Consider the following 24,325-nt stretch of genomic DNA (forward strand, 5'->3'; position numbering starts at 1 on the left):
TCCTTTGAGTGACATCTCGATGGCGGAAAAAGGCGGACCCTGTAGCTCCCAGACGCGGCTTGAACTCGGAGAGCCGGGCTGAGCCTTACCCAATGGGCTGAAAGGGTCGAGAAGGAGGCGGGGCTTATCTCGGCCAATCGGCGGGCGCGCCCTCGTTGCCGCTCTATGCCGCTCCGCCCCGGCTCGCTGGTCCCAGAAGGCGCCGGGTTTCCCAAGATGGCGGCCGACGTGTCCGTTACTCACCGGCCCCCGCTGAGCCCGGAGGCTGGGGCCGAGGTGGAAGCTGACGATGCCGCGGAGCGCCGGGCGCCTGAAGAAGAACTGCCGCTGCTAGATCCAGAGGAGATTCGGAAACGCCTGGAACACACCGAGCGCCAGTTCCGTAACCGCCGCAAGATATTGATCCGGGGCCTCCCGGGGGACGTGACCAACCAGGTATGGGGGGGGCCCGTATGGGAGCGTGGCGGGAAATACCACCGTGCGCGTGCGCGGGGGGGGACCGGGCGACACCAACAGTGGCGTGCGCGGGGGGGGGGGGGCCGTCGGCGGGTGAGTCTAAGCGCGGAATCCACGCGGGGTGGGGAGAGACCAAGAGCGGGATGTGGGGGGTCGGAGATGGAGGGAGAAACCAACCTTGGACTGAGGGAGGATGTTGCTAGGGGCGACCACAGGCTTGGACGAAACCAAGTGATTGAAAGGGGCGGGGAATGGAAGGGGGCGGGCAGCTTTGGCCATGTTGGGGGATTGTGAATGGGCAGCCAGATTGGGATTGTGCAAACAGGGACACCAGTTGCTGCTTGCTCTACCATGGAGTGGTGGGACCTCATATCTATAAGTTTCATGGTTGACTAGACTATACCTTTCCATAGCAAGCGCTTATTAATTCCTTTAAGAGGTAGATCCGGAAGTTGTAGCAGCTCCTGGGGTCTTTTTTCCCCCAAAACCTCAGGATTAATTTGGAAAAATGGAGTCTCCTCCTGTCCCCATGCCACAGACCTGCAGAAAGGCGGGGGGGCATTGTTCCATGTAGCCCCCCTTGGCTGATCTGGCCAAGGGTGCCCTTCTCTTGGGGCCAAATGGGGCAGGACTTCCCAGTGCTCTTTGGACCCAGGAAGATTGTATTTGGTCGGTCCTGCCCTTCAGCGATGGAATGGGTTCTTTGTCCGTGCTGTGGAGAATCCCTGCTCTCTGGCCCATCAGCATACCTGCCACCGGCTCTCTCTGGCCATGGGTGGGCATATGGCTGGTGGAGCCCTAGGAGTGTTGGGAGGGGTGTGACTTGGAGACAGACCTGGGGCAGGCGCCACTAAGCACGGTCTGGTTTGTTTCTAGAGTCAGCCATCCTCCTAGTGCCCACCATCTCTCAGCTGGGAACACACTGTCTCTCCTGCAGGGTGCACAATGTGTCTGGCACAAGCAAGTCCTAGAGCCTCGCCCCCGCAGCTGGCTTGCAAGAAGGCAGCCCTGTCAGTAGGAGGGAATGGGGAGGCCCGTGAAGCCACACAACATGGGCTTATTAAGTACACAGGGCCCCCAGTTAGGTTCCGATGGGGGGCATTCCCACTTGCTGCCCTGACCAACTTTGGGACCTTTGACAATTTCCTTCACCTCTCTGAGCCTCAGTTTCCTCATCTACAAAATGGATTTGTTCATACTTGATTTGCAGGGTTGTTGGAAAGAGTCAGTCTTGCAAACTGAGGTTCAGATAGGGTAAACAACCTCTCTGTGGGCAGCGAAGAGCTGAGATTTGAACTCAGACCCACCTGACTCTCTAATAAGAGTGTGTTGTGTTGGTTAAAAGCATGGGATCTGCAGCTAAGCTCTGAATCCCAGCTCTGCCAGGTATGGCCTCAGTGGCCTTGGACAAGTAACGGCTCCGAGACTCAGTTTCCTCATTTGTAAAATGGGGATGGTAATCGACCTGCCTTCAGAGCTGGTCCACGTGAGGATGGTACTGGGTTGCTTCAGCCCCTGGTGATGCCCTGTCCTTCGGCTTCTCTCTCCACAGGAAGTGCACGACCTGCTCAGCGACTATGAGCTCAAGTACTGCTTTGTGGACAAATACAAAGGGACAGGTTTGTAGGACTGTGGGTGGGCTAGCGGCAGGGGATCGTAGTCCCTGAAGTTGGGAGAGTCTTGGCCCAGTGTCTCCTGAACTTCAAGCCCAATGTTCAGCAGAGTTGGAGGGGACATGGACCAGAAGGAAGCCAAGGGAACAGAGGGGCACCAGTTGTTCTGGAGGACTTGAAGGAGAAGACCAGACAGGCCTGGGTGACTGGCTGGCTGCGGGGGGGATGGCTTGGGAATGGCTACCCAGTGCCCAGGTATCTATCTGCTGGGTAGCCTGGAGGAGGAACATCAAGGATGCCCCAAAATGGGCACCCAAGATGAGGGACAGATTGGGGCAACAGTCTGTCCCTTGCTAGGCCTAGGGGACATCTCTGCTGAAATGGCAGCCTCCCTCTCTGCCTCCACGATTTCACACCCCTGCTTGCCTTCCCCCAGAGAGCCAGCTCTGATCTGATTGCAAATCTGATCAAACCTGGTCCTAATCCTGATCATCCTTCTCTCTCCTCAAAACTTGTCTGACCCTCCTCCTGATCCTACCTTGCAAGGACGTGCCTCAGCCTCACCATCTCCTCAGGTCCCTAAGCTTCCAGGCTGTTCCCTCTGCCACGTTGTTAGCTGTCTCCTCTTCCATCCAGGTGGCATCAGGCAGTTCCTCACAGTGCCCTGAGGGCACCTTCCACCCCATGGTAGCACTGACCACCCTAGGCTGTTGCCACCGGCCCACTCACCTGCTTCCTGCCTGGGGTGGTCAGTTCCATGAGAACAGGGACAGGTCTTGTCAGCCTTCGTCCCCCACATGGGAGGCTCTCAGTGGGTGTCTGTGCCCACTAGGCATTGTGCCAGGTGTAAAACCAGCCAGGGCCTTTGCCTGCGATCTGTAACATGAGTGAGAAGGAACTGAGGACTGGTGACCCCTCGAGACCTACCTGGTGGACTGGAAAGTGGTTAAGATCTTGGGCCCTGGAGGCAAATGGACTTGGGTTCTAGTCCTGGTTTATCCTCACTCTGTGGCCATAGGCAAGTGGTTTACCCTCCTGAGTTTCAGTTTTCTCACCAGCAAATTGGACATGACCTGCTGGAGTTGGCCGTGAAGCCAAATGTATTGAAACACTTAAAACACTGGGTACCTGGGAACTGGCCTGCCTGGGTTCAAGTCCAGGCTCCTCCAGTTGGGGAGGGCACTGCTCTGGGCCCATTTCCTTGCTGGAAAAATAGTGGTTGTGAGGAGTAAGTTATTCCCATTTGACAGATGAGAAAACAGACCTCAAAGCCACTGAGGGGCTGGAGTTGAAACCCATGCTCCAGTGACCACATGCTTAACCACTACCCTGTGTGACCTGAGCTGTGCATGTAGTTCTTAGGATGGGGCCTGGCTCTCAGTAGGTGAGCATCACTGTGGTTTGCAAGGAGCAAGCCTGGAAGAGCCAGGAGGCGCTGGCTGCTGTTGCTCAAGGCTGGTGACTATTCCAGTCGGCTGGTGCCTGCGATATCCTGGCTGTTCGGTGTGCTGAGGTCACATGTGGTTTAGAGGGAGGTGGGTGCGGGCAGCCATGGGGTGGAGGGGCAGGCCCTTGGGGGCCCCACTGACCCAAGCTCCCTCCCACCGCAGCCTTTGTGACCCTACTGAATGGGGAGCAGGCCGAGGCCGCCATCAGCGCCTTCCACCAGAGCCACCTGCGGGAGCGCGAGCTGTCGGTGCAGCTGCAGCCCACGGACGCCCTGCTGTGTGTGGCTAACCTGCCCCCCAGCCTCACGCAGCAGCAGTTTGAGGAGCTGGTGCGGCCCTTCGGCAGCCTGGAGCGCTGCTTCCTGGTCTACAGCGAGCGCACTGGCCACTCCAAGGGCTATGGCTTCGCCGAGTACATGAAGAAGGACTCGGCTGCCCGCGCCAAGTCGGACCTGCTGGGCAAGCCGCTGGGCCCGCGCACCCTCTACGTGCACTGGACGGACGCCGGGCAGCTGACGCCCGCTCTGCTCCACTCCCGCTGCCTCTGTGTTGACCGCCTGCCACCTGGCTTCAGTGACGTGGACGCCCTGCGCCGGGCGCTGTCGGCTGTCCACACGCCCACCTTCTGCCAGGTGAGCCCTTTGCCCAGTGCAGGGACCTAGGGGAGTAGATGCAAAGCCCAGAGCACCTCAGAGGGGCCCTCTGAGTCACCTGCTCTCTCTAGTCTCCTGGCTTCCCTTTCAGTAAGGCAGCAGCGATGCCACTTTGAATGGGGTTCTTGTTAGAAAGGCCACGGGGTGCAGTGGGCAATAGCTCAGCTAGGAGCCAGGTGGCTGGGGTTCAGATCCCTGCGCACCCTCTGGCGACTTGGTTAACCTCTCCCCTGTAAAATGTAGGCGAGGCTCCCCTTGTTAAAAAAAAAAGAAAGAAAAGGGAAAAATGGCTGCGAGGCCTGCTCACCCTGTGTTCACATCCACCCCTGCACTTTCATGCCTCCTGGATTCCAGGCTCCAGGCCCAGCATCAAGGAAGCTACTCTGGGGGAGCCCACAGTCCATTTAAGCCTTGAGGTCAGGAAGTGGGACATGGCCGGATCCCAAGCCCTGTTCTGTGGCCCCAGGCAAATCACTCACTCTCTGAGTTTTAGTTTCCCTTCTCTGTAAAAAGGGATTCAATACTCATGCGTTGGTTTAGCAAAACAGTCCCTGGTTCATTCCGGTGTCACTTTTCAGGCCCTTCTGTGAGGGTGCCTAGTCCCGTGACAGGCGTGGTGGGGTGAGAATAGGCCAGGCCCAGACCTCGGAGAGCTCACAGGTGGTCGTGCCCACAGATCCCCAAGGTGGACATTTCTTCAGCACTCACTGGGCTTACCTGCAATCCTTCCATCCTGTAACAGCCTGGAGAAGCAGGTGTCATCCCTGTTTTCAGGTGGGGACACTGAGACACAGAGAGGCCAGTTGGCATACCTCAGGACATACAGCTGGGGTGTGGCAGAGCCAGCATTGGAAGCCCAGGCCACCTTAGCGGAGGCTGGTACGTGGCACATGGGCTCAGACCCCAGCTCTGTGGCCTCGGGTGTTCGTGCTGGGGAATCAGCTTTGGTAGGAACCCCTCTCTTTGCTCACTGCTGCCTCTGCTGCGTGCCTACTGTGTGCTGGGCCCTGGGTGGGACTCAGGACAGAGATGACACATACATACAGCTCAGCAGCCAGCTCCCCTCGTATGGAGATTGTAGGGCCACGGCCAACTGCAGGTCCTCTCCCTGGGCCTCACTTTCCCCATCTCATGATGGGTCGGGCCGTGCTTTGGGTGCTTTGGTTGGCCTGGGTTATTGTGAACAGCTGCTCGCTCATTCCTCCACTTACACGTCCACCAGACGTCTGCTGAGCGAGTCCTAGGCCTTGAGGTGACCACCTCTGAGGAGCCCAGTCGTGTTGGGCGTCCTGGTTGAACCAAGGCTGGGCTCGGGAGTCAGGCAGTTAGAAGTTTGAATCTCAGTCCCCCCCTGTTTAGGAGCCACGTGGCCTTGGTTGCCCTTTGACCCCTTTCTCTGTTCATCTCATGAGTGTGATTGTGAGATGAAGCACATCCTGGTCTTGGTGTGGGGCCTGGGCAGAGGCGAAGGTGAAGTGCTCGCTAGAGGTGGGCTGAAGGCCAGAGCCTGCCCCGCCTGGGCACTCAGCGCGGGCGCTGGGCCCGCACCCACAGCCCCCCACCTCCGCTGAGCACACTGTTGAATCCCCACAACCCCCCTGCCAGGTGGGTCCAGTTGCTCATGCCATCTTACAGATGAGGAAACCGAGGGCCGTGGATGGGCACGTGCAGTGGCCTCCCCAGGCTGGGCAGCCAGCAAGAGGTGGCCTGGGGGTCAAGATCCGGCAGCTGACCCCGAGGCCCACGCTCTGAACTGGGTGCCCCCGCCTCCCAAGAAGGGAGGTTGCTGCCTGTGTGGGGGGTGTTTTATTTTCAACATAATCAAGAGGAGATCATGAAGGAAAGCCAATAGCCCATAGCAAAGCCTGCTTCACTTTGCTATTTTTCCACAAGCCAACTTAAATATCTCTATATATCTATATCTATCTATCTATCTATCTGTCTCTCTGTCTAGCTATATGTAAATAAAGTTTCTATTTATTTTTTTATTTATGGCCACATGGCATGCGGGATCCTAGTTCCCCAGCCAGGGATCAAACCCGTGCCCCCTGTAGTGGAAGCGTGGAGCCCCAGCCACTGGACCACCAGGGAAGTCCCCACATACCTTAATTGCTTCATTTTATTGCACAGTTGCCTGAAAATATTTGAATCTATGGACGAGTGTAAAGCAGATGTCCCAAGACCTGGGGCATTCTAAAAAGCCTTTTCAACTTGATTCAGTTTTATGAACGGGCAGTCCAGGCCCATTTCGAGATTTAGCGTGTCCACAAGGGTCAGCAGTGAAGGCTCCCTCGTGGCCCCGCAGCGTCTTTTCCTGCAGCCCCTGCTCACAGCAGTTTGTGTGTCCTTCCAGCGAGATTTTATTATGCGTTTCAAACATATGCATATATATGTTCCTGCGTTCCCCTTTTCTTGACCCAAATACTGCCATGCCTCCATTGGTTTGACTGTATCTTGGGCATCTTCCCATGTTCAGAAACGAGAGCTTTCTCATTTCTTTTGTGGCAGCACCATATTCCATTTTATGGACTCTGTGCTACATCCTACTGGCGGGCAATGCATTGGTTCAAATGCTGCAGCCGTCCATGCGACACTTGGGACTCAAGAGGAACAGCGTTGGTTCTCAGGACAGCCACTGCCACGCCGAGGTGCCCAGTTCTGTTGAGGGCACCTGCCTGGCCTTGTCTGATCCCTGCTCCGGCTCTGTGGCCTGGGCAAGGGACTGCCCCTCTCTGAGCCTCAGTTACTTCACCTGCAAAGTGGGTGTGCTGACAGTTCAGGTGCAGTGAAACAGCGCCTGTGGCACCTGGCCCATGAGCGTGCAGGGCCTAGCTGGGTGCTCTCACAGTATCTGCTCTCCCTGGGACAGTCTTGGCCACCATTCAAGCACCTACAACACCCTGCAAAACCAAGAGTTTTGTTCCCTGAGTTGGGCAGGCTCACTGGGCAGCAGAACCTGAGCTGAACTGACATGGGGTCGTCTGTGGCCTTTGTCTTTGCATCTCACTGCTGAGCTATTTGCAAGCTTGATTTCCGGGGTGCCCCAGAACCCACTGGGGGTAACTGATAACGTAATACAGGGTATGTGCGGCACCCTCCCTTTCTCACCTCCAAAACAGTCTCAATCCTGGAACACATCCGGCCCCGGGGTCTGGACAGGGGGCTGTGGGCCAGAAGTACCAAATGACTGCTGCCAGGGAGGGGTGAAGCAGCCTCTCTGGCCTGCTGGTGACCACATCTCTGTTCCCGCCACTCACTGGCTGTGTGACTCCGCCCTCCGCCCCAGCACCACCAGCCTCAAACTGGAGCTCCGTGGCCACCTGCCTCACCACCAGGCTGTGTGCCCTTCCCAGCCCCACCTGCATCCTCGGCCTGAGGTTTGCAGTCAGGCTGAACCTCTGAGCCACCAGCCCCTCCTCTTTGAGCCCTGCAGCATGTGCTCGGGAATCCCAGGCAAAGTCCCAGAGTGGCACTGGCACGAGGCCTGGGGGCGTTGACGTGTGTGAAGCAGATCCTGGCTCTGCCTTCCCACCAACAGTGCGACCTTGGGTGTGCTGACCTCTCTGAGCCTCAGTTGCCCCCTCTGAAAAATGGGCAGGATGCAGCCTCCCAGGGCCATTCAGAAGATTTGATGAGCGAACGCAGGAACCAGGCACAGGACAGTGCAGGGCCAAGGGTCCATTCTCTCTGCGGGGGTCGCTGTCATCGGGACCCTCACCTGGTCACCGTCCTTCACGTGATGCTGGTCACTGCCACCTGGGTGCTCATGACTGCCTCTTCCCCTCCCCTCCAGCTGGCGTACGGCCAGGACGGGCAGCTGAAGGGCTTCGCCGTGCTGGAGTATGAGACAGCGGAGATGGCAGAAGAAGCACAGCAGCGGGCGGACGGCCTGGCCCTGGGGGGCAGCCACCTGCGTGTCTCCTTCTGTGCCCCTGGGCCCCCTGGCCGCAGCATGCTGGCCGCGCTCATTGCTGCCCAGGCCACGGTGAGTGCGTGCTGGAGGGAGGGTGTCCCAGACGGTGGGGGTGGGGGAGCTAGGGGACCAGGCGGGCACCCTCTGTGGCTAGGTGGGGCTCTGAGCTGCTCCTCTGTTCCTCCCTGAAGGCCCTCAATCGGGGCAAAGGGCTCCTGCCCGAGCCCAACATCCTGCAGCTGCTCAACAACCTGGGGTCCTCCGCTTCCCTCCAGCTGCTGCTCAACCCCCTGCTCCACGGCGGTGCAGGCGGCAAGCAGGGTAAGGCAAGCAGGGGCCAAGCACGCTCAGAACCAGGCACCTCCCACGACCGTTCCCACCTGAGCGCCGAGTGACATGAGCCCATGAACAGGGCCTGGGATGAGGGTGATGCCCCCTGAGGGAGCTGGTGCCCTGAGCCCCCGCAGGGGAAGCAGAGCAGCCTGTAGGGAGGCAGGGTGGTGGAGGGAGGGATCGTCCCCCCCTCGGGGAACTCACCTCCCAGGCCCTTTGCGTGTTCGTTGCCCTCTGGAAGCTTCAGTTTCCTGCTCTCAACAGGCCTGTGTTTACTTGGTGGCGGATTCCACCCAGGCCCTGCCTCCCATTTTCTGGGTCTCCCCCTAGGCCTCCTGGGTGCCCCCCCAGCCATGCCGCTGCTCAACGGGCCTGCCCTGTCCACGGCGCTGCTGCAGCTTGCCCTGCAGACCCAGAGTCAGAAGGTAACGGCAGGCCTGTGGGCCACGGGCTCCCTTCTCACTCACATCCCACAGTCCCTCGTCATTCCATTTCCAACACCAGCTGTACCCGCCAACAGGTGGCTCACCATCAGTGGGGTTGTGGGCCATCAGACTGTGTTCCTGGGCCCCGTTATGGGGCCTGGCCTGTCGCAGGTGCTCAAGACTCAGGAAGTGACTCAGCGCGCAGGGGAATAGAGTGGCCTCTCGTCCCCACCCCCCTTAACACACACACACACACAGACACACACACACACACACAGACACACACACACACACACACACCCCCACCAGTCTGGTTTGATTCACTGAGGCCAAGTCAGTGGTGTATGTGTATCTGACGGTAACTGACAGAAGGTGAGGTTGTGGCCTTGGGCCCTATGTGGCTAAGAGGGACCAAATCCACATGTGGCTGTCACATGCCATGAGCCTGCAGTCAACATGGTGTTGTGCATGTTAGATGCTACGCTTCCGTGATGATCAGCCACGGGGCTGAGTGTGGGACAGCAGGTGCCAAAGAAGGACTGTCATTGTGTGGATATCTGACAGTAATTGACAGTGTGGGTGACAGGCTCTGCCCTGCTGCGTCTCCCCTGCACCTCGGGCAGACCCTGGCATGCAGGAGGCCCTTGGCTGCCATTGACCGGGCGGGTGATGGCCGGGGTGTCACAGACATTGGGAGACACCCTGCGTGTCTGCCTGTGATTAGCTGTGGGCTAGAGTCTGGGTGTGCTGGATGTTGTGACCCACCACCCTCGTCTCCAGCTGACTGTGCTCTGTCCCTAGAAACCTGGGATCCTGGGAGACTCTCCCCTGGGCACCCTCCAGCCTGGGGCCCAGCCGGCCAACCCCCTCCTCGGGGAGCTGTCTGCAGGTAATGCAGACCCCGCTCCTCCCCATCACTCTGGGCCCCATCCCACTTCCCCTTTCTGGGCCCCTTTTCTCACTGGGTGTGGTAAATTCCCAGCTGTGCAGCTTTGGGCAAGTGACCTAATTTCTCTGGGTCTCAGCGGCCTCGCCTGTCAGTTGGGTGCCACCCCGCCTTCCCAGGGAGCCATGAACATCTGGGCGTTGATGCACTTCGAGAGCTCTGCTCAGTGTGCATCACGTAGCTGCCCCTTGGCTGCTGGCCCTGGTCCAAGCAGAGGCTCTAGGGCCCTGGGAGGAGGGCTCTTGTGTGGCTGGGCTGCTGATACCTTCCTTCTCTCTGTAGGAGGGGGCCTGCCCCCGGAGCTGCCGCCCCGGCGGGGGAAGCCACCGCCCCTGTTGCCGCCACTGCTTGGCCCCTCTGGGGGTGACCGGGAACCCATGGGCCTGGGTCCCCCAGCACCCCAGCTCACTCCACCCCCTGCCCCTGTGGGGCTTCGAGGCACTGGCCTCCGAGGCCTCCAGAAAGACAGCGGGCCTCTGCCAACGCCTCCCGGGGTAAGGCCCCACCCTGCACCCAGCACCATTCCAGCCTCCTGCCCTGCGAGGTCCCCTCTGCCAGGGGCCCTCGTGAACCTGCCCTCCCACTACAGGTCTCACTGCTGGGGGAGCCCCCCAAGGACTTCCGGATCCCCCTGAATCCCTACCTGAACCTACACAGCCTGCTCCCAGCCAGCAATCTGGCGGGTAAGGAGGCCCGGGGCTGGGGAGGCGCTGGGAGAAGCCGCCGCCCAGCTGAGGGCCCCCTGCCTAACCCCCAAGCCCCTGGAGGTGGCGGTGGAGGTGGCGGCAGCAGCAAAGCCTTCCAGCTCAAGTCCCGCCTGCTCAGCCCCCTCACCAGCGCCCGCCTGCCCCCCGAACCAGGGCTGCCTGACAGCTATGGCTTCGACTACCCCTCAGTAAGTACCTGGTCACCCTGGGGGCAGCCCTCCCAAAGGCGGGCTGCTATGGCCCTTTGTCCCCTGGGAGCAAGTCATTCTCCAAACCAGCATTTCTCTAGTACTGACTGTGCCAGGCCAAGTGCTAAGGAGACAGTGGAGAACATGCTGGACACGGTCCCTGCCCTTAAGTCTCTTGTCTCCACGCATCATCAAACTCTGCTTCCTGTCAGTCAGTCTTTAACTCCCGAGGGGTCTGCGGCCACACTTCTGCTTCTTGTTAGAGACAGGGCTCACTCAGCCTCCTCTCTGTCTCTCCGTTCATCTCCCCAACTCCCCTCTGCGATTCCTGTCTCTGTCCCTGGAGAGCTGCTCCTTCTATGATTCTAACTTCCTCTAGGCCAGATGTTGCAGACTGGCCACCAGTGTTGTGTTTGGCCCACAGTGGATTTTTTAAAAAAATAACCGAAATAAATGCCAGTGCCAACATAGAAAAACCACAAGAGTTCGCACAACCTGGATGCCCTGCTTGCCTTGAAAACGCCAAACCCCTGGTCCCATTGGGGCCACAGCCTTACAGCCCTCTGGGGTCCAGTTGCAGCCACCCCCTGGGATGAGGTACCTATTCTGTCTCATTGTCTCACCCTGCTGGCTGAGTTCACCCCCATGCACTAGAGTTTGCCCTCTCCTGGAGGGAACAGACTTCCCCAGTGACAACTGTGCCGTGGAATTGAATCAGTGGTGAGGTTGGTTACAGACCCCAACCCAACGTGCTTCTCCCACTCTCATCCAGGATGTGGGACCTCGGCGGCTCTTCTCCCACCCACGGGAGCCAACCCTTGGGCCTCACGGACCCAGCCGACACAAAGTAAGAGCCACCCTGTCCATCCCACCTCCTGTGTGTATCACTTAGCTTTTGCTGCATAACAAGCAGTCCCATCACTGCTTGAACGGCAAATATTATATTTCTCACCATTCTGTGGGGTGGTGGGTGGGCGGTTCTTTGCAGTCACCTGGCAGTTCAACTGGGGCTCAGCGGTCCACAGTGGCTTCCTTCATATATCTGGCAGTCAGTAGGCTGGTTGCAGGGGCCTGAGCTGCAGTGACTTATCTGCTCCATATGGAGCTCCTCCTCCAGCAGGCCAGGCTGTGCTCATGCATGTGGTTCTCTGGAGGAGGAAGGGAGGGCAGGCCCCTTTGCTGGCATTGTCACACCACCGTCCTTTTGGCCAAAGCCCAGAGTTGTTTGGGGGATCTACAAAATGGGGTGATACTGCAATGATCTCTCTTACTCAGCCAGCCCCCTCTCTGCAGATGTCCCCCCCACCCAGTGGCTTTGGCGAACGGGGTGGCGGAGGTGGCGGTGGGCCCCTCTCCCACTTCTATTCGGGCTCACCCACTTCCTACTTCACCAGCGGCCTGCAGGCTGGCCTCAAGCAGAGCCATCTTAACAAGGTGAGGAGACTCCCCGACTGAGCACATGTCCCCAGGGACAGCCAGGGTGCATGGGGCCCCTGTAACCTTTGATGCCAAGGCCAGGGTGGTGGCAGGGGTTAGTCTTGCTCAGGGCTGAGCTGAAACAGGCCATCTTCCCTGAGCCTGTGTGTCTCACACCTAGTATTGCTCTGGCTTCTTGGCCTCTCGCTTCCTCCCCCAGCAGCCCAGGGTGTGGGTGGTATAACCCCAGTCCACAGATGAAGAAACTGAGGCCCAGAAAGATGAAGTAATCTGCCCCCAGTCTCATAGCTAGTAAGTGGCAGCAGCAAGATTTGGACCTGAAACCCTCGCCTCTGCTCCCGAGGGCTGCTTCCTTTCCCATCCCACATCTCACGTGTTTCTCCCAGGCGGTCGGCTCCTCCCCACTGGGCTCCGGAGAAGGGCTCCTGGGCCTTGGGCCCGGGCCCAATGGCCACAGCCACTTGCTGAAGGTACGGACAAGGCGTGGGGATGCTCAGGGCTGGGGACCGGTGGCCCTGGGTGGCCCCTGACCCGCCACCCCTTCCCCTCTGTCTCCAGACCCCATTGGGTGGCCAGAAACGCAGCTTTGCCCACCTGCTGCCCTCACCCGAGCCTAGCCCAGAAGGCAGCTACGTGGGCCAGCACTCCCAGGGCCTTGGCGGCCACTACGCAGATTCCTACCTGAAGCGCAAGAGGATTTTCTAAGGGGCCAGTGCCGGAGATGCTCAAGGGCCTGCACCAAATCGCTTTTGGGTTTTCTGGTGTTTTGTTTTGTGTGTGTGTGTGTTTTTTTTTTTTTTTTTTCCTTTTGGTAATAGAAAAATCTCTGAAAGACTTTGCTGACCAACCAGCAGGAGCCCAAGGAGTGTAGGGGGTGTCTGGGAGCCACTCTGCACCCCTGGCCTGCTCCCAGCATGGAAACCCTGCAGCCTTAAGAGGGAGGGGCCCCGGCCTGCTCTCTCTCCCCACCCCTGTGTCTGCCTGTGTCCGTCTCTCTGGGAGTCCTCTCCTGCCTCATCGCTCCTGTATCTTGGCCTTTCGAGTGCCTTGGAGGTTTCCCTGACCTCCCGTGAGGATCAGAGACTGTCCCCCTTTTTTAACTTTGACAATTGACTTTGGTTTCCTTTTCTAATTTTTATTATTTTTTAAACAATCCAGGATGACCCCCAGCTCTGATTCCTTCAAGGCCCAGCATGTCTGGGCCTCCATTCCACACTTTTCAATTTGAAATGGCTCAGCCCTTTTTTCTTTCTCCCACACCTGCTGCAGGCATGGCTGTCTCCTGCCCCTGCCTGCCCTCTCTGGCCTGTACTCCAGCTCTGGTCCCCTGCTCCCTACCACAGTCCCCTCGCCTTCTGATGCCTTAAAAGCCAGGCCCCAGGCCCCAGGTCCCACTGGCCAGAGCCTCTCAGACGCTGAGCTCTGGAAGCTTGACTCAGGACCAAATGGCTCTGGCCTGGGGATTGGGCCTGTCTACCCAGAGTCCCCCATTGTGGGGACGGTAGAAGGCCAAAGCCTTGGTCTTGGCAAACCAGTCCCACCAGCCCTCCTGCCCAGGCCTAGATGCGGGGGTGGGCTTTCTCTGCCAGCTTAAATTGGTCCCCCTGCTGTCCATCTGTCGGGCATTGTGCATCTCACTGAGCCTCTGCTGTCTCCCCCGTGTTGAGGATGAGCTCGCCTCTTCATCCCCAGGCCAGGTCACCCGGAGCTGGCCTCCCTTTGGCCCAGCGCTCGGAAAGTCGACAACATGCAGATAAGCTCTGCCCCTGCCCACCAGCAGGACATGTCAGCCTGAGGTGACCCTGGGCCCTGATCCTAGCCGGCTGGGCCACCAGCTTCCTTCCCCTGACTCTGGGGGTCCACATCCACTCCGGGGCGGGGGGTGTCCTCTCCCCAGTCTTCTCACACAGACCTTTGCTGAATTAAAGTTTGTAAGTAAATGGTTTTAAAGAAAGAAGGCCTGGCTGGTTCTTCGGACAAACAATGGGCCTAGGTGGGAGGTCTGGGATAGCCCTGCAGGTCTTGGTGCACCCGAGCTTGCCCGGCGCCCTCACACTCTCGCAGCCTGCTCCTGGACTTCTCCATCGCACGCCCCCACGCCAAAAAAATGCCGCCGCCTATATTCCGGTAATTACGGGCCCTTGACTCGCGTGTGCGCCAGAGCGCATGCTTAGTCCCTGGGTCACGTGATGCCTGGCATGGCCGCCTCCGTGGCTTGGGGAGGCGTGAATGCTGGGTTTCTGTTGCGGGCGGCCAGGGGTGCCTGGTGGAGCCGACCCGGGGGCTTTTGGGGGTCCGGGGAGGCGGCGGCGCCAGCGATAGCCAGAAAGTTCCGCGCGACAGGTACCTGGGGCGCCTCGGGTGGGGAGCGTTAACCCATCGGACACCGGCCGGGCGCGGCATGGCAGCTCACCCAACTGTGTTTTCCAGGCTCGCGCCCGGCGGGGGAGGAAGAAGCCGGCGGCCCCGAGAGGCCTGGGGACGTGTGAGTGTGGGAGCCAAATCCCCCAGTACTAACCTCACGAGGCTCATCCGGTCCCCACCTTGCCCTACAGCCTCATCTCTGGGTACCCCTTCTGTATCACCTTATTCCCTTGCCCATCAAGCCCCAAACCCGAGTTCCTAACCCTAGATTCCACCTGGTGTCTGGGCCTATCATCCAGTTCGGTATCTGCACCCCCATCTGTCTCCAGGGTGAACGTGGTGTTTGTAGACCGGTCAGGCCAACGGATTCCGGTGAGCGGCAGAGTCGGGGACAGTGTTCTCCACCTGGCCCAGCGCCATGGGGTGGACCTGGAAGGTGGGAGCTGGGCACAGGGAATTGGGGAGGCCCTTATTCATTCTTTTAAAAAAACCTCGCGAGTCAGATATGATTCTCCACTACTTAATCCTGCATGGCTTTCCACCAAACATGGTTAAACTTCAGATTCCTCACCACGGTCTCATTCCCTGCCCTCTTAATCTTAATTTATTGAGTATTTACTAGAGATTACTAAAACTTCTGCCCTCCAGGAGCTTGTATTCTTTTCCTTTCTCCTCCCTCTATTCTGGCCACACTGGCTTTCTTGCTGTTCTTCAAACAGCCAAGTTCATGCCTGCCTGAGGGCCTTCGCATTTGCTGTTCCATCAGAAGTGCTTTCCCACCAGATCTTCTGGCTCCTTCTCATCCTTCAGGTCTTGATGTAAATGTCATCTTCCTGACAGTCTTATCCCCCTCAGTCCAACTAAAGTCCCCATGCCCCAATAACTGTCACCTCAATGTTTTATTGTCTGCTTAGCACTTCTCATTGTTTTGTTTCCTTCTCTGTCATTGCTCTCCAGAATGAGATCAGAAACCTTGTTTGCCTTGTTTACACTTACCTGTTGCCTGTCATGGTATTTAGATGTAACAGGTATTGAATCAGTATTTGTTAAAGGAAAGATAATAATAGCAGACGTTACTTTAAGTCTGTTAACACATATTAACTGATTGAATCTATTTCATGACAACTTTATGCTATAGGGGAGAATGTTATGCTGTCTTATAGTTGAGGAAACTGAGCCCCAGGTTGACCAGACCTGGTCCAAGGTCAAGTAAGTGGCAAAACTAGATTCAAACCCAGCCTATCCTAGCCGCTAATCTGTGCTGCTCGTCTATGAATATTGAACACTTAGTGTGTGCCAGGTAGCAGTGTAAAAAACAGATAAGGCCCCTGTCATCTCACACCAATTTCTACCTAATAGGGACAATAATCCCATGCATAAACATGTAATTATATCATGAGCAACTGGGAAGAGTGGTCTTTAAAAAAAGTATAGAGTTACTTGTTGGGTGTATGTAATAGGCAGCTGATTTAATCATTAGAGGGGCTAGTTGTAGGGATGTGGGGGGAAGGGGTGGTCCTGTCAGACCTACCTCAGGTTCTGCTCTGGAAGCCAGTGGCTGGCAGTTCATGACAGAGCTTAGAACACGGGTTTTCGAGGCAAGTGGGCTGTGTTCAGATTTTGCTGTTGCCAACTATGTGACCCCGAGCAAGATCCTTAGCATCTCTCGGCCTCCTCATCTATAAAATGGGATAATTTAGTTCCTATCTCACCAGGTTTCCATGAGGATTAAACAGATCTCGTGTGTCGTGTGTAGTACCTGGCACTTAGTTGGTGTGCAGTAAGTAGTTGGGACAATTATATTAGATGTTCATGGGGTAAGGATGCTAACGCGTTGGGAAAGAGGACTGAGGAAGAGATGCTTGGAGACGACTGGGAGTTTCGAGGCCCAGAGAGTTTCTTCCCCAGAGACAGAGGGGTTGGGCAAATTAGTCACTGCAGCCCACAAGGAGGGTCCGCTGGGTCAGGAAGCTGCCTTGCAACTCCACCCTCATTGTTCAACCTGTCTAGAAGAGAAAAGAGAATTCTGTCCTGTTCACTTACAACAAGTATCTCTCGAGCATCTACAATATGCCTGGCTCAGTGCTGAGTACAGAGAGAAGAGGGCAGGTTGACAGAGCACAGGTAAACCCAGAAATGATGATGGTAACTTTGGACTGTGAAAAACGCTGTCCAAAAATAGAGATAACAAGGGTCGGGGGAAGGACAAGAATTAGGAGATGGGGGACTTGGAGGACAGTTGAGACCAAAGACAAAAAAGGACCTGGCTGTGGAAAGAGTGGAAAGAAGAGCATTCCAGGTCAGGAGTACGGCATGTGCAAAGGTCCTGTGGTGGTGAGCTTGGCCTGAAGGAGCTGAGTGAGGGGGCTGGTGTGGCTGAAGTGGGTGAGTATGGGGGTGGGAGGATCTCAAGGACAGAGTGGCAGAGTTTGGATTTTATTCTAGCTATGAAGAAACCCTTTGGAAGGCTTTAAGCCAGGAGGAACATTATCCCAGAGCATAATTCCCAGTGATCAATCAGAAGGTTGGGAATGTGTGCAGCGGCAAGCAGGAAACCCTAGACTCTTGTGTGTTTCAACCCTTATTCCCTAACCCCTTCCCCTGCTGCAGCAGTAGATGCTGAGTGAGCTGGTCCCTTCTTCAGAAGCAGCAGGGAAGCCCAGCACAATGGCAGGGTTGCAGCAAGGGCCCACAGGTTACAGGAAACCTGCCTGGCCTTTCCCCTCTGAGCTACACAGAAGTCAAGTGCATGCTCATTAATGGTTTCAAGGGGAGTTTGGGGGAAACCCCGGGCATCCCTTTGCAAAACCCATGTGCAGGTTCGGAACAGCCAGCTAAGTCAGTGACAGGGTGGTGGGTGCACCCAGTGGGCCTGCAGGCCTGTGAGGGAGAAACGAGGGTGGCGTGGTGAAACAAAGGGATTCTTGGGAATTCCTTGGCGGTCCAGTGGTTAAGACCCGGCACCCACTGCCGTGGACCTGGGTTTGACCCCTGGTCGGGGAACTAAGATCCCACAAGCTGTGCGGTATGGCCAAAGGAAAAAAGAAAGGGACCCTCCTTTAAATCCTTCACTGAATGGCACCTGCCTGACTACACCCCTCACGGTGCTCCCTCACTTGCTGCCCCCAGGGGCCTGCGAAGCCTCCCTGGCGTGCTCCACCTGCCACGTGTATGTGAGCGAGGACCATCTGGACCTTCTGCCGCCTCCTGACGAGAGGTGAGCAGGGTGGCCCCTCCCAGTTCTGGGCTGCAGGGCTTGGTTGGTGAGTCTCTGCATTCCGGGTGTCCAGAGGTCCACCCGGGCGCCCAGCTTTTCTCCCCACTCCAGCTGCTGGCAGGAGAGCTTCCCTTCTGGTCACTCCCCCTGGAGCCATTAATAACCGCTGCCCCCCACCCCCCCGCCCTAGGGAGGACGACATGCTGGATATGGCCCCCCTCCTCCAAGAGAACTCCCGGCTGGGCTGCCAGATCGTACTGACGCCTGAGCTGGAAGGGGCTGAATTCACCCTGCCCAAGATCACCAGGAACTTCTACGTGGACGGCCACGTTCCCAAGCCCCACTGACGCGGGCAGCTGGAAGGTCCCAGACACTCACGGCCCCAGGGCCAGGACTGGAGGAATAGCCAAGTTGCCAGCCACGCCCAGAGCACGGGACGGGACGGGCCCGAGAGAGATGGCGGAAGCAACCGGAAGACCAAAACGCCTGCTTCAGAGAGATCCCACATCCAGGCTCTGGTGGGGACAGGGTCCCTGCGGGGGCAGCCTTCCCCAAACCCCTGACAACGGGGGTGTGGATAGAAGTGGAATCTAATTGGAGCGATAATAAAACTGTCTCGCAGACGTCCAGCATCTTGAGTGTTTTTGGGAGCGGTGGGAGCGGGGGTGCAGGCCCTGGGGTCTACAACTGCATCTTCCAGGACCCCAGCTTTCCCCTCCCACCGTGATGAGCCAGAGGAAACCGAGGCAGAAGCCTGAGCGTGAAAGCCCGCGAGGTTCAGGATCAGCGTGGCAAGGCTCCGCCCCGCAGCCGCGGAGGGATTCGGAGGGGTCCAGGCCGCCCTTGGCCGCAAGGGGTGATCAGGCCCCTTGAGCACAGTCGGAAGGGAGAGAGGGAAGGAGGCTGGCCTGAGGCTGGAGGCTTGGAAGCCAGTCCCCAATATCGCCTGCCAGAGGCGCCAGATTCTACTGGCCCCGCCCCCCTCAGGTGGAGCTCCTTGCACCCTCGGCCAGAAGCGCCCCCGCCCCACGCAGGTGGGGCTCATCGGGTGGGCCCGGCGTGGGCGGGGCCAGGCGAGATTTGGGAAGTGGGGCTGGGCTGGGGCGCAGTGGAGGCCGAGCCAGCTCCGGACTTCTCGATGCTGCGAGAGATGCTGGCGCCGCCCTGTTTGGATCCCGAGCCGCCCCCGGAACCCCCCACCCAGCAGGCACCAAGGACCCCACGATGCCTCAGATCCAGTGGCAGGTGCGTTAAGGAGTGGCCCTTCCCCCAACCTGGCCCAGTGGTCAAGGAGGCATGACCTCTGGTTCCTGGGGTTACCCAGGGGTCAAAATGTTAGTTACTGGTACTTACAAGGAAGAAGTCCTGGCCCCCAGGGATACTTGGGGTCATATGGGGGTCAGCGGGCATGCAATTCTCCTTGCCCCGTGTCTCTGAGATCCATGTAGGTACCTCCCAGGGAAGGGGGTGAACACGCTACCCCTTGTCCCCAGGTCCTTCTGGCCTGCACACCAGGACTCGGTCACAGCCCTGTGCTTCCTCCAAGAGACAGCAGAGGGGCTGGTGCAGCCCCCCGCCTGGGACACCCAGGCCTTGGGGCCCTGCTGGGAGCTGAAGGCCCTGGAGACTCTGGCACCCCTGCCTCTGGCCAAGGATGGCAAGACCATGCTGACCCCAGTCAACCAGCAGAGCCCCAGCCTGGGGTCCCCAGGGGCTCCCCCGGCCTCTTCAGCCCAGCCGCAGAGGAGGCCCCGGAAGCAGTTGAACCCCCAGCGAGGCGCCGACAAAGTGGACCCCTGGTTCGAGGGGGTGACCCTGAAGTTTCAGATAAAGCCAGATTCCAGCCTCCAGATCATACCCAGCTACAGGTAGGGCCTGGCCTGGGCAAGGGCACCCTTTATGCAAGTAATAGTGATAGAAGTGCAGAGGCCCGAGGGCAGTGCTCCTAGGCATGTCCTCATGGACTCCCACCCCAGCCCTGCCTTACAAATGGCCCCATCTCTGAGTGAGACCGCAGGCTGGTGCCAGTCCCTGTCCCTACTGCTGTGAGCCAATCACATCCAGGTCTGAGCCCGGGTTTCCTGCCAATGAAATGGCCTGATCCTATCTGAGACTGTTGCTTCTGTTAGTTTTTCCAGCATTGATAATAGCTACGGTTTGTCAGACATGACAACAATAAAAGAGGTTAACAGGTAGCACTTGGTGTGTATGGGCTTGCTGAAGCCTGTGAGGCCCACTTGACAGATGCAGAAACTGAGGCACAGAGGGTGAGATCTCTTATCCAGGGTCACGCAGCAAGGGCGTAGGAGAGCTGAGCTTTCAACCTGGCAGGCTGGGGAATTCCGTGGCAGTCCGGTGGTTAAAACTTGAGCTTTCACTACCGTGGACTCCGGGTTTAATCTCTGGTTGGCGAACTAATATCCCACAAGCCGTGCGACAAGTCCCCCAAATAGAAAACAAAACAAAACAAACCTGACAGGCTGGCCCCACGCTTACAGTCTCTTCAAATGATTATGTCTGTGATATGAACAAGGGACTAGGCCAGGCCTTTAAGACATCAGATACTTCCTCGGGGGATGCCTGATACCTTGATAGTAAACCTTCATTTGGGGGCTGGCTGGGACAGGATACAGACCCTCGGTGCTAATGCCTTGTCTATTCCCCAGCCTGGGCTGCAGCAGCCGCTCTCAGGGTCCCCCGACAGGCCCTGCGGAAAGCCCAGAGGCCAAGCCGGGAGGCAGCGAGGCCCCGGGTGAGTCTTGGAGACTTGAAAAAGCTATAAATACTTGCGGGGCGGGGGGGTGGGGGCAGTCTCCTTTCTTCCTTGTCTTTCTCCCCATCCCGCTTCCCTATTTAGACCCATCCAGGAGTCGCACATCCCCCTCCTCTGGGGCTGAGTCACCCCCACCCCCGGCTTCCTCCTCTGCTGAGCTTTACCATCTGTCTCACTTCTTGGCTTTCCCTCTGTCTTAGATATGGCAGCACCCAGGGCTGGCCCGGAGCTGGGTGGGGCCTTCACAGAGACACCCCGATCCCGATCCTCCCCCCCGACCCCCCCGCCAAAATGCCCACCCCACACAGGCCTCCTGAGCTTGGACTTCTGGCCTCTGACCCCTGCCCTTTGGCCTCTGCCCTTTCAGGGCCCCGACGCTGTGCTTCCTGTAGGACCCAGAGGACCCCACTCTGGAGAGATGCTGAAGATGGGACCCCCCTCTGCAATGCCTGTGGTATCAGGTCCTCAGAATGGATGAGGGGTTGGGGGTGGGGTCCTCACATCAGTCCCTGCTTAGCCAGGGTGGGGTATTGGGAAGACAAAACACCCACCTCTGGGGGAAAGTGGCTCCCGTGTGATGATTTCCGGGTCCTGCCTGTTGAATGTTGGTTTCTTGCACCCCCATCCCAGGTACAAGAAATATGGCACCCGGTGTTCTGGCTGCTGGCTGGTGCCCAGGAAGAGCGTCCAGCCCAAAAAGCTATGTGGCAGATGCGGGGTGTCCCTGGGTCCCCACCCAGTCCCAACTCAGGAGGGGTGAGCCCTTCCTCACCCAGCCAAGCCTGTCCTGCCTCAGTTTCTCCAAGGGGAGAATGGGCCGAAGTCCTCCTAGGGGTAAGAGCCTGGGTCTTAAGGAGTCCAGCCTGCCTCTTCTCCATCCCCTCCCCCATTCAGAGACCCCAGGTGGAAGACCCAGGCCTCAGGCCCCAGACTCCTGGCCCAGGGGGTCACGGGCCCCCTCCTTGGCCCCCGCTTCAATCAGGCTTGGCTGAGTCCTCCCTCAGGACGTGCTCTCAGCAGTGACACGTATTGTTAATAGCACTGACAATAAAGAGGAGAACTACTCAGAGAAGGGGCGCTGTGACTTTGGGATCCCACCTTGCGCGCTCTCACCCGCCTCTCCCCCACGCCCAGGAATGTGGGAAGGGTTGTCTCCTTGGGGTTCTGAGGGACACACACAATCATAGAGACAGGTACCAGCCCCCCCCACTGCCCAGGCAGTTAGCCACGTAGCCACGTTCTTTACAACATCCCATACAGGGCAACAGCCACCACACACACAGGCAGACATCACATTCAGAAAGATACACGCCGTGGGACTTCCCTGGCGGTCCAGTGGTTAAGACTCTGCGCTTCCACTGCAGGGGGCACGGGTTCAGTTCCTGGTCAGGGAGCTGAGATCTCACATGTCGTGCGGTGCACCCCCAAATTTTTTTCTTTTAAATAAAAAAGGCAGAGTCCACAGGATTGTGACCACTTCTAAGTGGAAATATCAAGTAGGTAGCTGGGGAGAGGAGGAGAGAGGGTTTAGCTAGAGATACATATATGGGTGGCCTCAGCAGAGAAATAGGATTAAAAGCTATGGGAAACGACTTCCCTGGTGGTCCAGTGGTTAAGACTCCGCGCTTCCACTGCAGAGGGCACGGGTTCCATCCCTGGTCGGGGAACTAAGATCCCACGTGCCTCGTGGTGCAGCGAAAGACACGTCAGCGGACACGTAGATGCCGACACTCATGTGAGACACAGACGCAGGCCACACACAAGACAGAAAGACACAGACATTGACAGATGCATATCCACTAATAGACACACGTATTGATGTACACACACAGGACACACGCATGCACGATACACACACACGAAAGACACATAGATGGCACACGTTGGCCCACAGTGATACACACACAAGTGGGCCCTTTATCTGGCAGCTCCACCCCTGCCTGCAGAGTGTACCCTTCCTGCATCCTTCCACACACTAATCCCTGCTGTGTCCCCCTCCCCCCTTGCAAGATCTCTCTAACCCCACCAAAGTGTGTCCCCAACTTGAAGCCAAAAGCTGCACAGGAGACGCTGAGCTCTGCCCCTGTTGCCAGGACACACAGGCCGCCACTACTCCCTGGAGGGAGGGAGGGGAGTGTCTAGGATGGGTGGGATGCAGAGAGGGCAGGGGTGGTCCCTGCTGTGGGGGGCCAGCCCCTCTGAGACCCCCATTGTCTCTCCTGAGTGAGCCTGTGGGGGAAGACCTGGGTCCTGATTCCTCAGCCCTCAGATCCCTCATTTGATCCCACCCTTCCTCGACTCACAGCACCCTCCCCCATGTCTGCCATAGCTTCCGCCCTCTCAGTTGGTGGGGGGCTCTGTCACCACATTTTCAGAGATACCTTCTTTTACCACCCAGCCTAAAATGGACACCCCCTCTCCCACCCCACATCAGGCTTTAGTTCAGCTCCTTGCTCATCTTCCTCTTAGAACCTACCAGAAGTTTCACCTCTCTACTGGTCTAGGGTTAGTTATTTCATTCAAATTCATCTCCCCTTCTGGACCATGACTTCAGATGTCCAAGGTCACCACCCTGTGTTCTTGGTCGTAATACCCCCCACCCCACCACCAGTGCCCAGCATGGAGAAGCTCTTCTTCAGGGATAGACACAGCACACGAGGGTCTCAGACTGTGTGTCTGAAAACCCCTGGCTGTTTTCATCCACTTAGTCCACATTTATTGAGCAACTACTGTGTGCCAGGCCCCAGTGGAGCAATCAGTCATGAATAGAAGAAAAATCCCTGTTCTAGCAAAGCCAATATTCTAAAGTGACAGTAAACAGATATTCAATAAGTATCTAATAGAATGTTAAGTAGTGATCGTGCTACAGAGAAAATAAAGTAAGGGGGTGAGGAGTTGGGATACTCCCGTGTTCTCAGGGAAGGCCTGTCTGAGCAGGTGTGACCTTTGTGTAGATACCTGACAATAAGGAACTAGCTGGGAATTCCCTGGTGGGCCAGTGGTTAGGAATCCACATTTCCACTGCAGGGGGCATGGGTTCGATCCCTGGTCAGGGAACTAAGATCCTGAATGCCACACAGTGTGGCAAAAAAAAAAAAAAAAAAGGAACTAGCTATGGGACTATTTGAGGTGAGGACACCACTTGGGGCAGGGGGCAGGGGGCAGAGGCAATGGCAAGAGCAAAGGCCCTGTGGCAGGGCTTCCCTGGTGGCACAGTGGTTAAGAATCCGCCTGCCAATGCAGGGGACACAGGTTCGAGCCCTGGTCTGGGAAGATCCCACATGCTCCGGAGCAACTAAGCCCGTGCCCCACAACTACTGAGCCTGCGCTCTAGAGCCCGCGAGCCACAACTAATGAGCCCATGTGCCGCAACTACCGAAGTCTGCGTGCCTAGAGCCTGGGCTCTGCAACAAGAGAAGCCACCACAATGAGAAGCCTGTGCACAGCGATGAAGAGTAGCCTCTGCTCTCCACAACTACAGAAAGCCTGTGCACAGCAACAAAGACCCAACGCAGCCAATAAATAAAAATGAATAAATAAATTTTTTTTTAAGTTAAAAAAAACAAAAAGCCCTGTGGCAGGCAGGACATTATGGGATTCAAGGAACCTCGAGGATGCGGGTCAGCATGGAGAGAGGTGATTGGTGTGGGAGGAGGGGACAGCGGGGGCTACACCATGCTTTGGCCTTGTGGCCTTTTGTCCTGGCACTCAGTACTGGCTTGGCCTCTAGTGCCCCAGTTTCCTGCTCTCACTTTTACTCCAGAAATGTGTGTGGGGCTGGGGGGGGGGGGGCGGGGGGGGTGGTGAGTTGGTGGAGCTGGAGTTGTCCAGGCCTGCTTCCTCCTGGCAGCT

General features: G+C 57.5%; 3 protein-coding genes across 10 annotated transcripts; all 3 read left to right on the forward strand.

Moving 5' to 3' along the window:
- The first annotated feature begins 14 nt into the window (after nucleotides 1–14).
- On the forward strand, nucleotides 15–14,884 carry RAVER1 (ribonucleoprotein, PTB binding 1). 8 transcript variants are annotated; one of them, XM_057709473.1, is made up of 15 exons: nucleotides 15–435; nucleotides 2,009–2,075; nucleotides 3,680–4,149; nucleotides 7,964–8,155; nucleotides 8,275–8,404; nucleotides 8,747–8,841; nucleotides 9,643–9,730; nucleotides 10,070–10,281; nucleotides 10,377–10,682; nucleotides 11,455–11,529; nucleotides 11,958–12,116; nucleotides 12,506–12,589; nucleotides 12,678–14,246; nucleotides 14,550–14,604; nucleotides 14,813–14,884. In XM_057709473.1, exons 1-13 carry the CDS (start codon nucleotides 166–168, stop codon nucleotides 12,822–12,824), a joined length of 2,295 nt encoding a protein of 764 aa, XP_057565456.1. In that variant the 5' UTR covers nucleotides 15–165; the 3' UTR covers nucleotides 12,825–14,246; nucleotides 14,550–14,604; nucleotides 14,813–14,884. The 8 variants fall into 8 exon arrangements, with proteins under 8 accessions (XP_057565456.1, XP_057565457.1, XP_057565459.1 ...); XM_057709474.1 differs by having other exon boundaries at nucleotides 11,976–12,116; XM_057709476.1 differs by lacking the exons at nucleotides 14,550–14,604; nucleotides 14,813–14,884 and having other exon boundaries at nucleotides 12,077–12,116; nucleotides 12,678–12,731.
- On the forward strand, nucleotides 14,254–18,323 carry FDX2 (ferredoxin 2). The gene is made up of 5 exons (XM_057709497.1): nucleotides 14,254–14,462; nucleotides 14,550–14,604; nucleotides 14,813–14,919; nucleotides 17,613–17,700; nucleotides 17,891–18,323. The coding sequence occupies exons 1-5, from the start codon at nucleotides 14,309–14,311 to the stop codon at nucleotides 18,045–18,047; spliced, it is 561 nt and encodes a 186-aa protein (XP_057565480.1). The 5' UTR covers nucleotides 14,254–14,308; the 3' UTR covers nucleotides 18,048–18,323.
- ZGLP1 (zinc finger GATA like protein 1) lies at nucleotides 18,157–21,233 on the forward strand. Its single transcript, XM_057708259.1, has 6 exons — nucleotides 18,157–18,218; nucleotides 18,688–18,945; nucleotides 19,149–19,568; nucleotides 20,367–20,452; nucleotides 20,841–20,934; nucleotides 21,104–21,233. Exons 1-6 carry the CDS (start codon nucleotides 18,157–18,159, stop codon nucleotides 21,231–21,233), a joined length of 1,050 nt encoding a protein of 349 aa, XP_057564242.1.
- The last annotated feature ends 3,092 nt before the right edge of the window (nucleotides 21,234–24,325 follow it).

Source organism: Hippopotamus amphibius, chromosome 15, assembly GCF_030028045.1.
Source record: "Hippopotamus amphibius kiboko isolate mHipAmp2 chromosome 15, mHipAmp2.hap2, whole genome shotgun sequence".
Lineage (NCBI taxonomy): Eukaryota > Metazoa > Chordata > Mammalia > Artiodactyla > Hippopotamidae > Hippopotamus > Hippopotamus amphibius.

Bases quoted from the DNA above. Each gene is read 5' to 3' on its own strand.
- RAVER1 (XM_057709473.1), top strand. From the start codon at position 166: ATGCCGCTCCGCCCCGGCTCGCTGGTCCCAGAAGGCGCCGGGTTTCCC. The intron at 8,405-8,746 runs GTAAGGCAAGCA...GTCTCCCCCTAG, and splicing joins CGGTGCAGGCGGCAAGCAGG to GCCTCCTGGGTGCCCCCCCA. The intron at 12,590-12,677 runs GTACGGACAAGG...CTCTGTCTCCAG, and splicing joins GCCACAGCCACTTGCTGAAG to ACCCCATTGGGTGGCCAGAA.
- FDX2 (XM_057709497.1), top strand. From the start codon at position 14,309: ATGCCTGGCATGGCCGCCTCCGTGGCTTGGGGAGGCGTGAATGCTGGG. The intron at 14,605-14,812 runs GTGAGTGTGGGA...ATCTGTCTCCAG, and splicing joins CCCGAGAGGCCTGGGGACGT to GGTGAACGTGGTGTTTGTAG. The intron at 14,920-17,612 runs GTGGGAGCTGGG...TGCTGCCCCCAG, and splicing joins CCATGGGGTGGACCTGGAAG to GGGCCTGCGAAGCCTCCCTG.
- ZGLP1 (XM_057708259.1), top strand. From the start codon at position 18,157: ATGGCGGAAGCAACCGGAAGACCAAAACGCCTGCTTCAGAGAGATCCC. The intron at 18,219-18,687 runs GTGGGGACAGGG...CGCCCCCCTCAG, and splicing joins GATCCCACATCCAGGCTCTG to GTGGAGCTCCTTGCACCCTC. The intron at 20,935-21,103 runs GTCCTCAGAATG...CCCCCATCCCAG, and splicing joins TGCAATGCCTGTGGTATCAG to GTACAAGAAATATGGCACCC.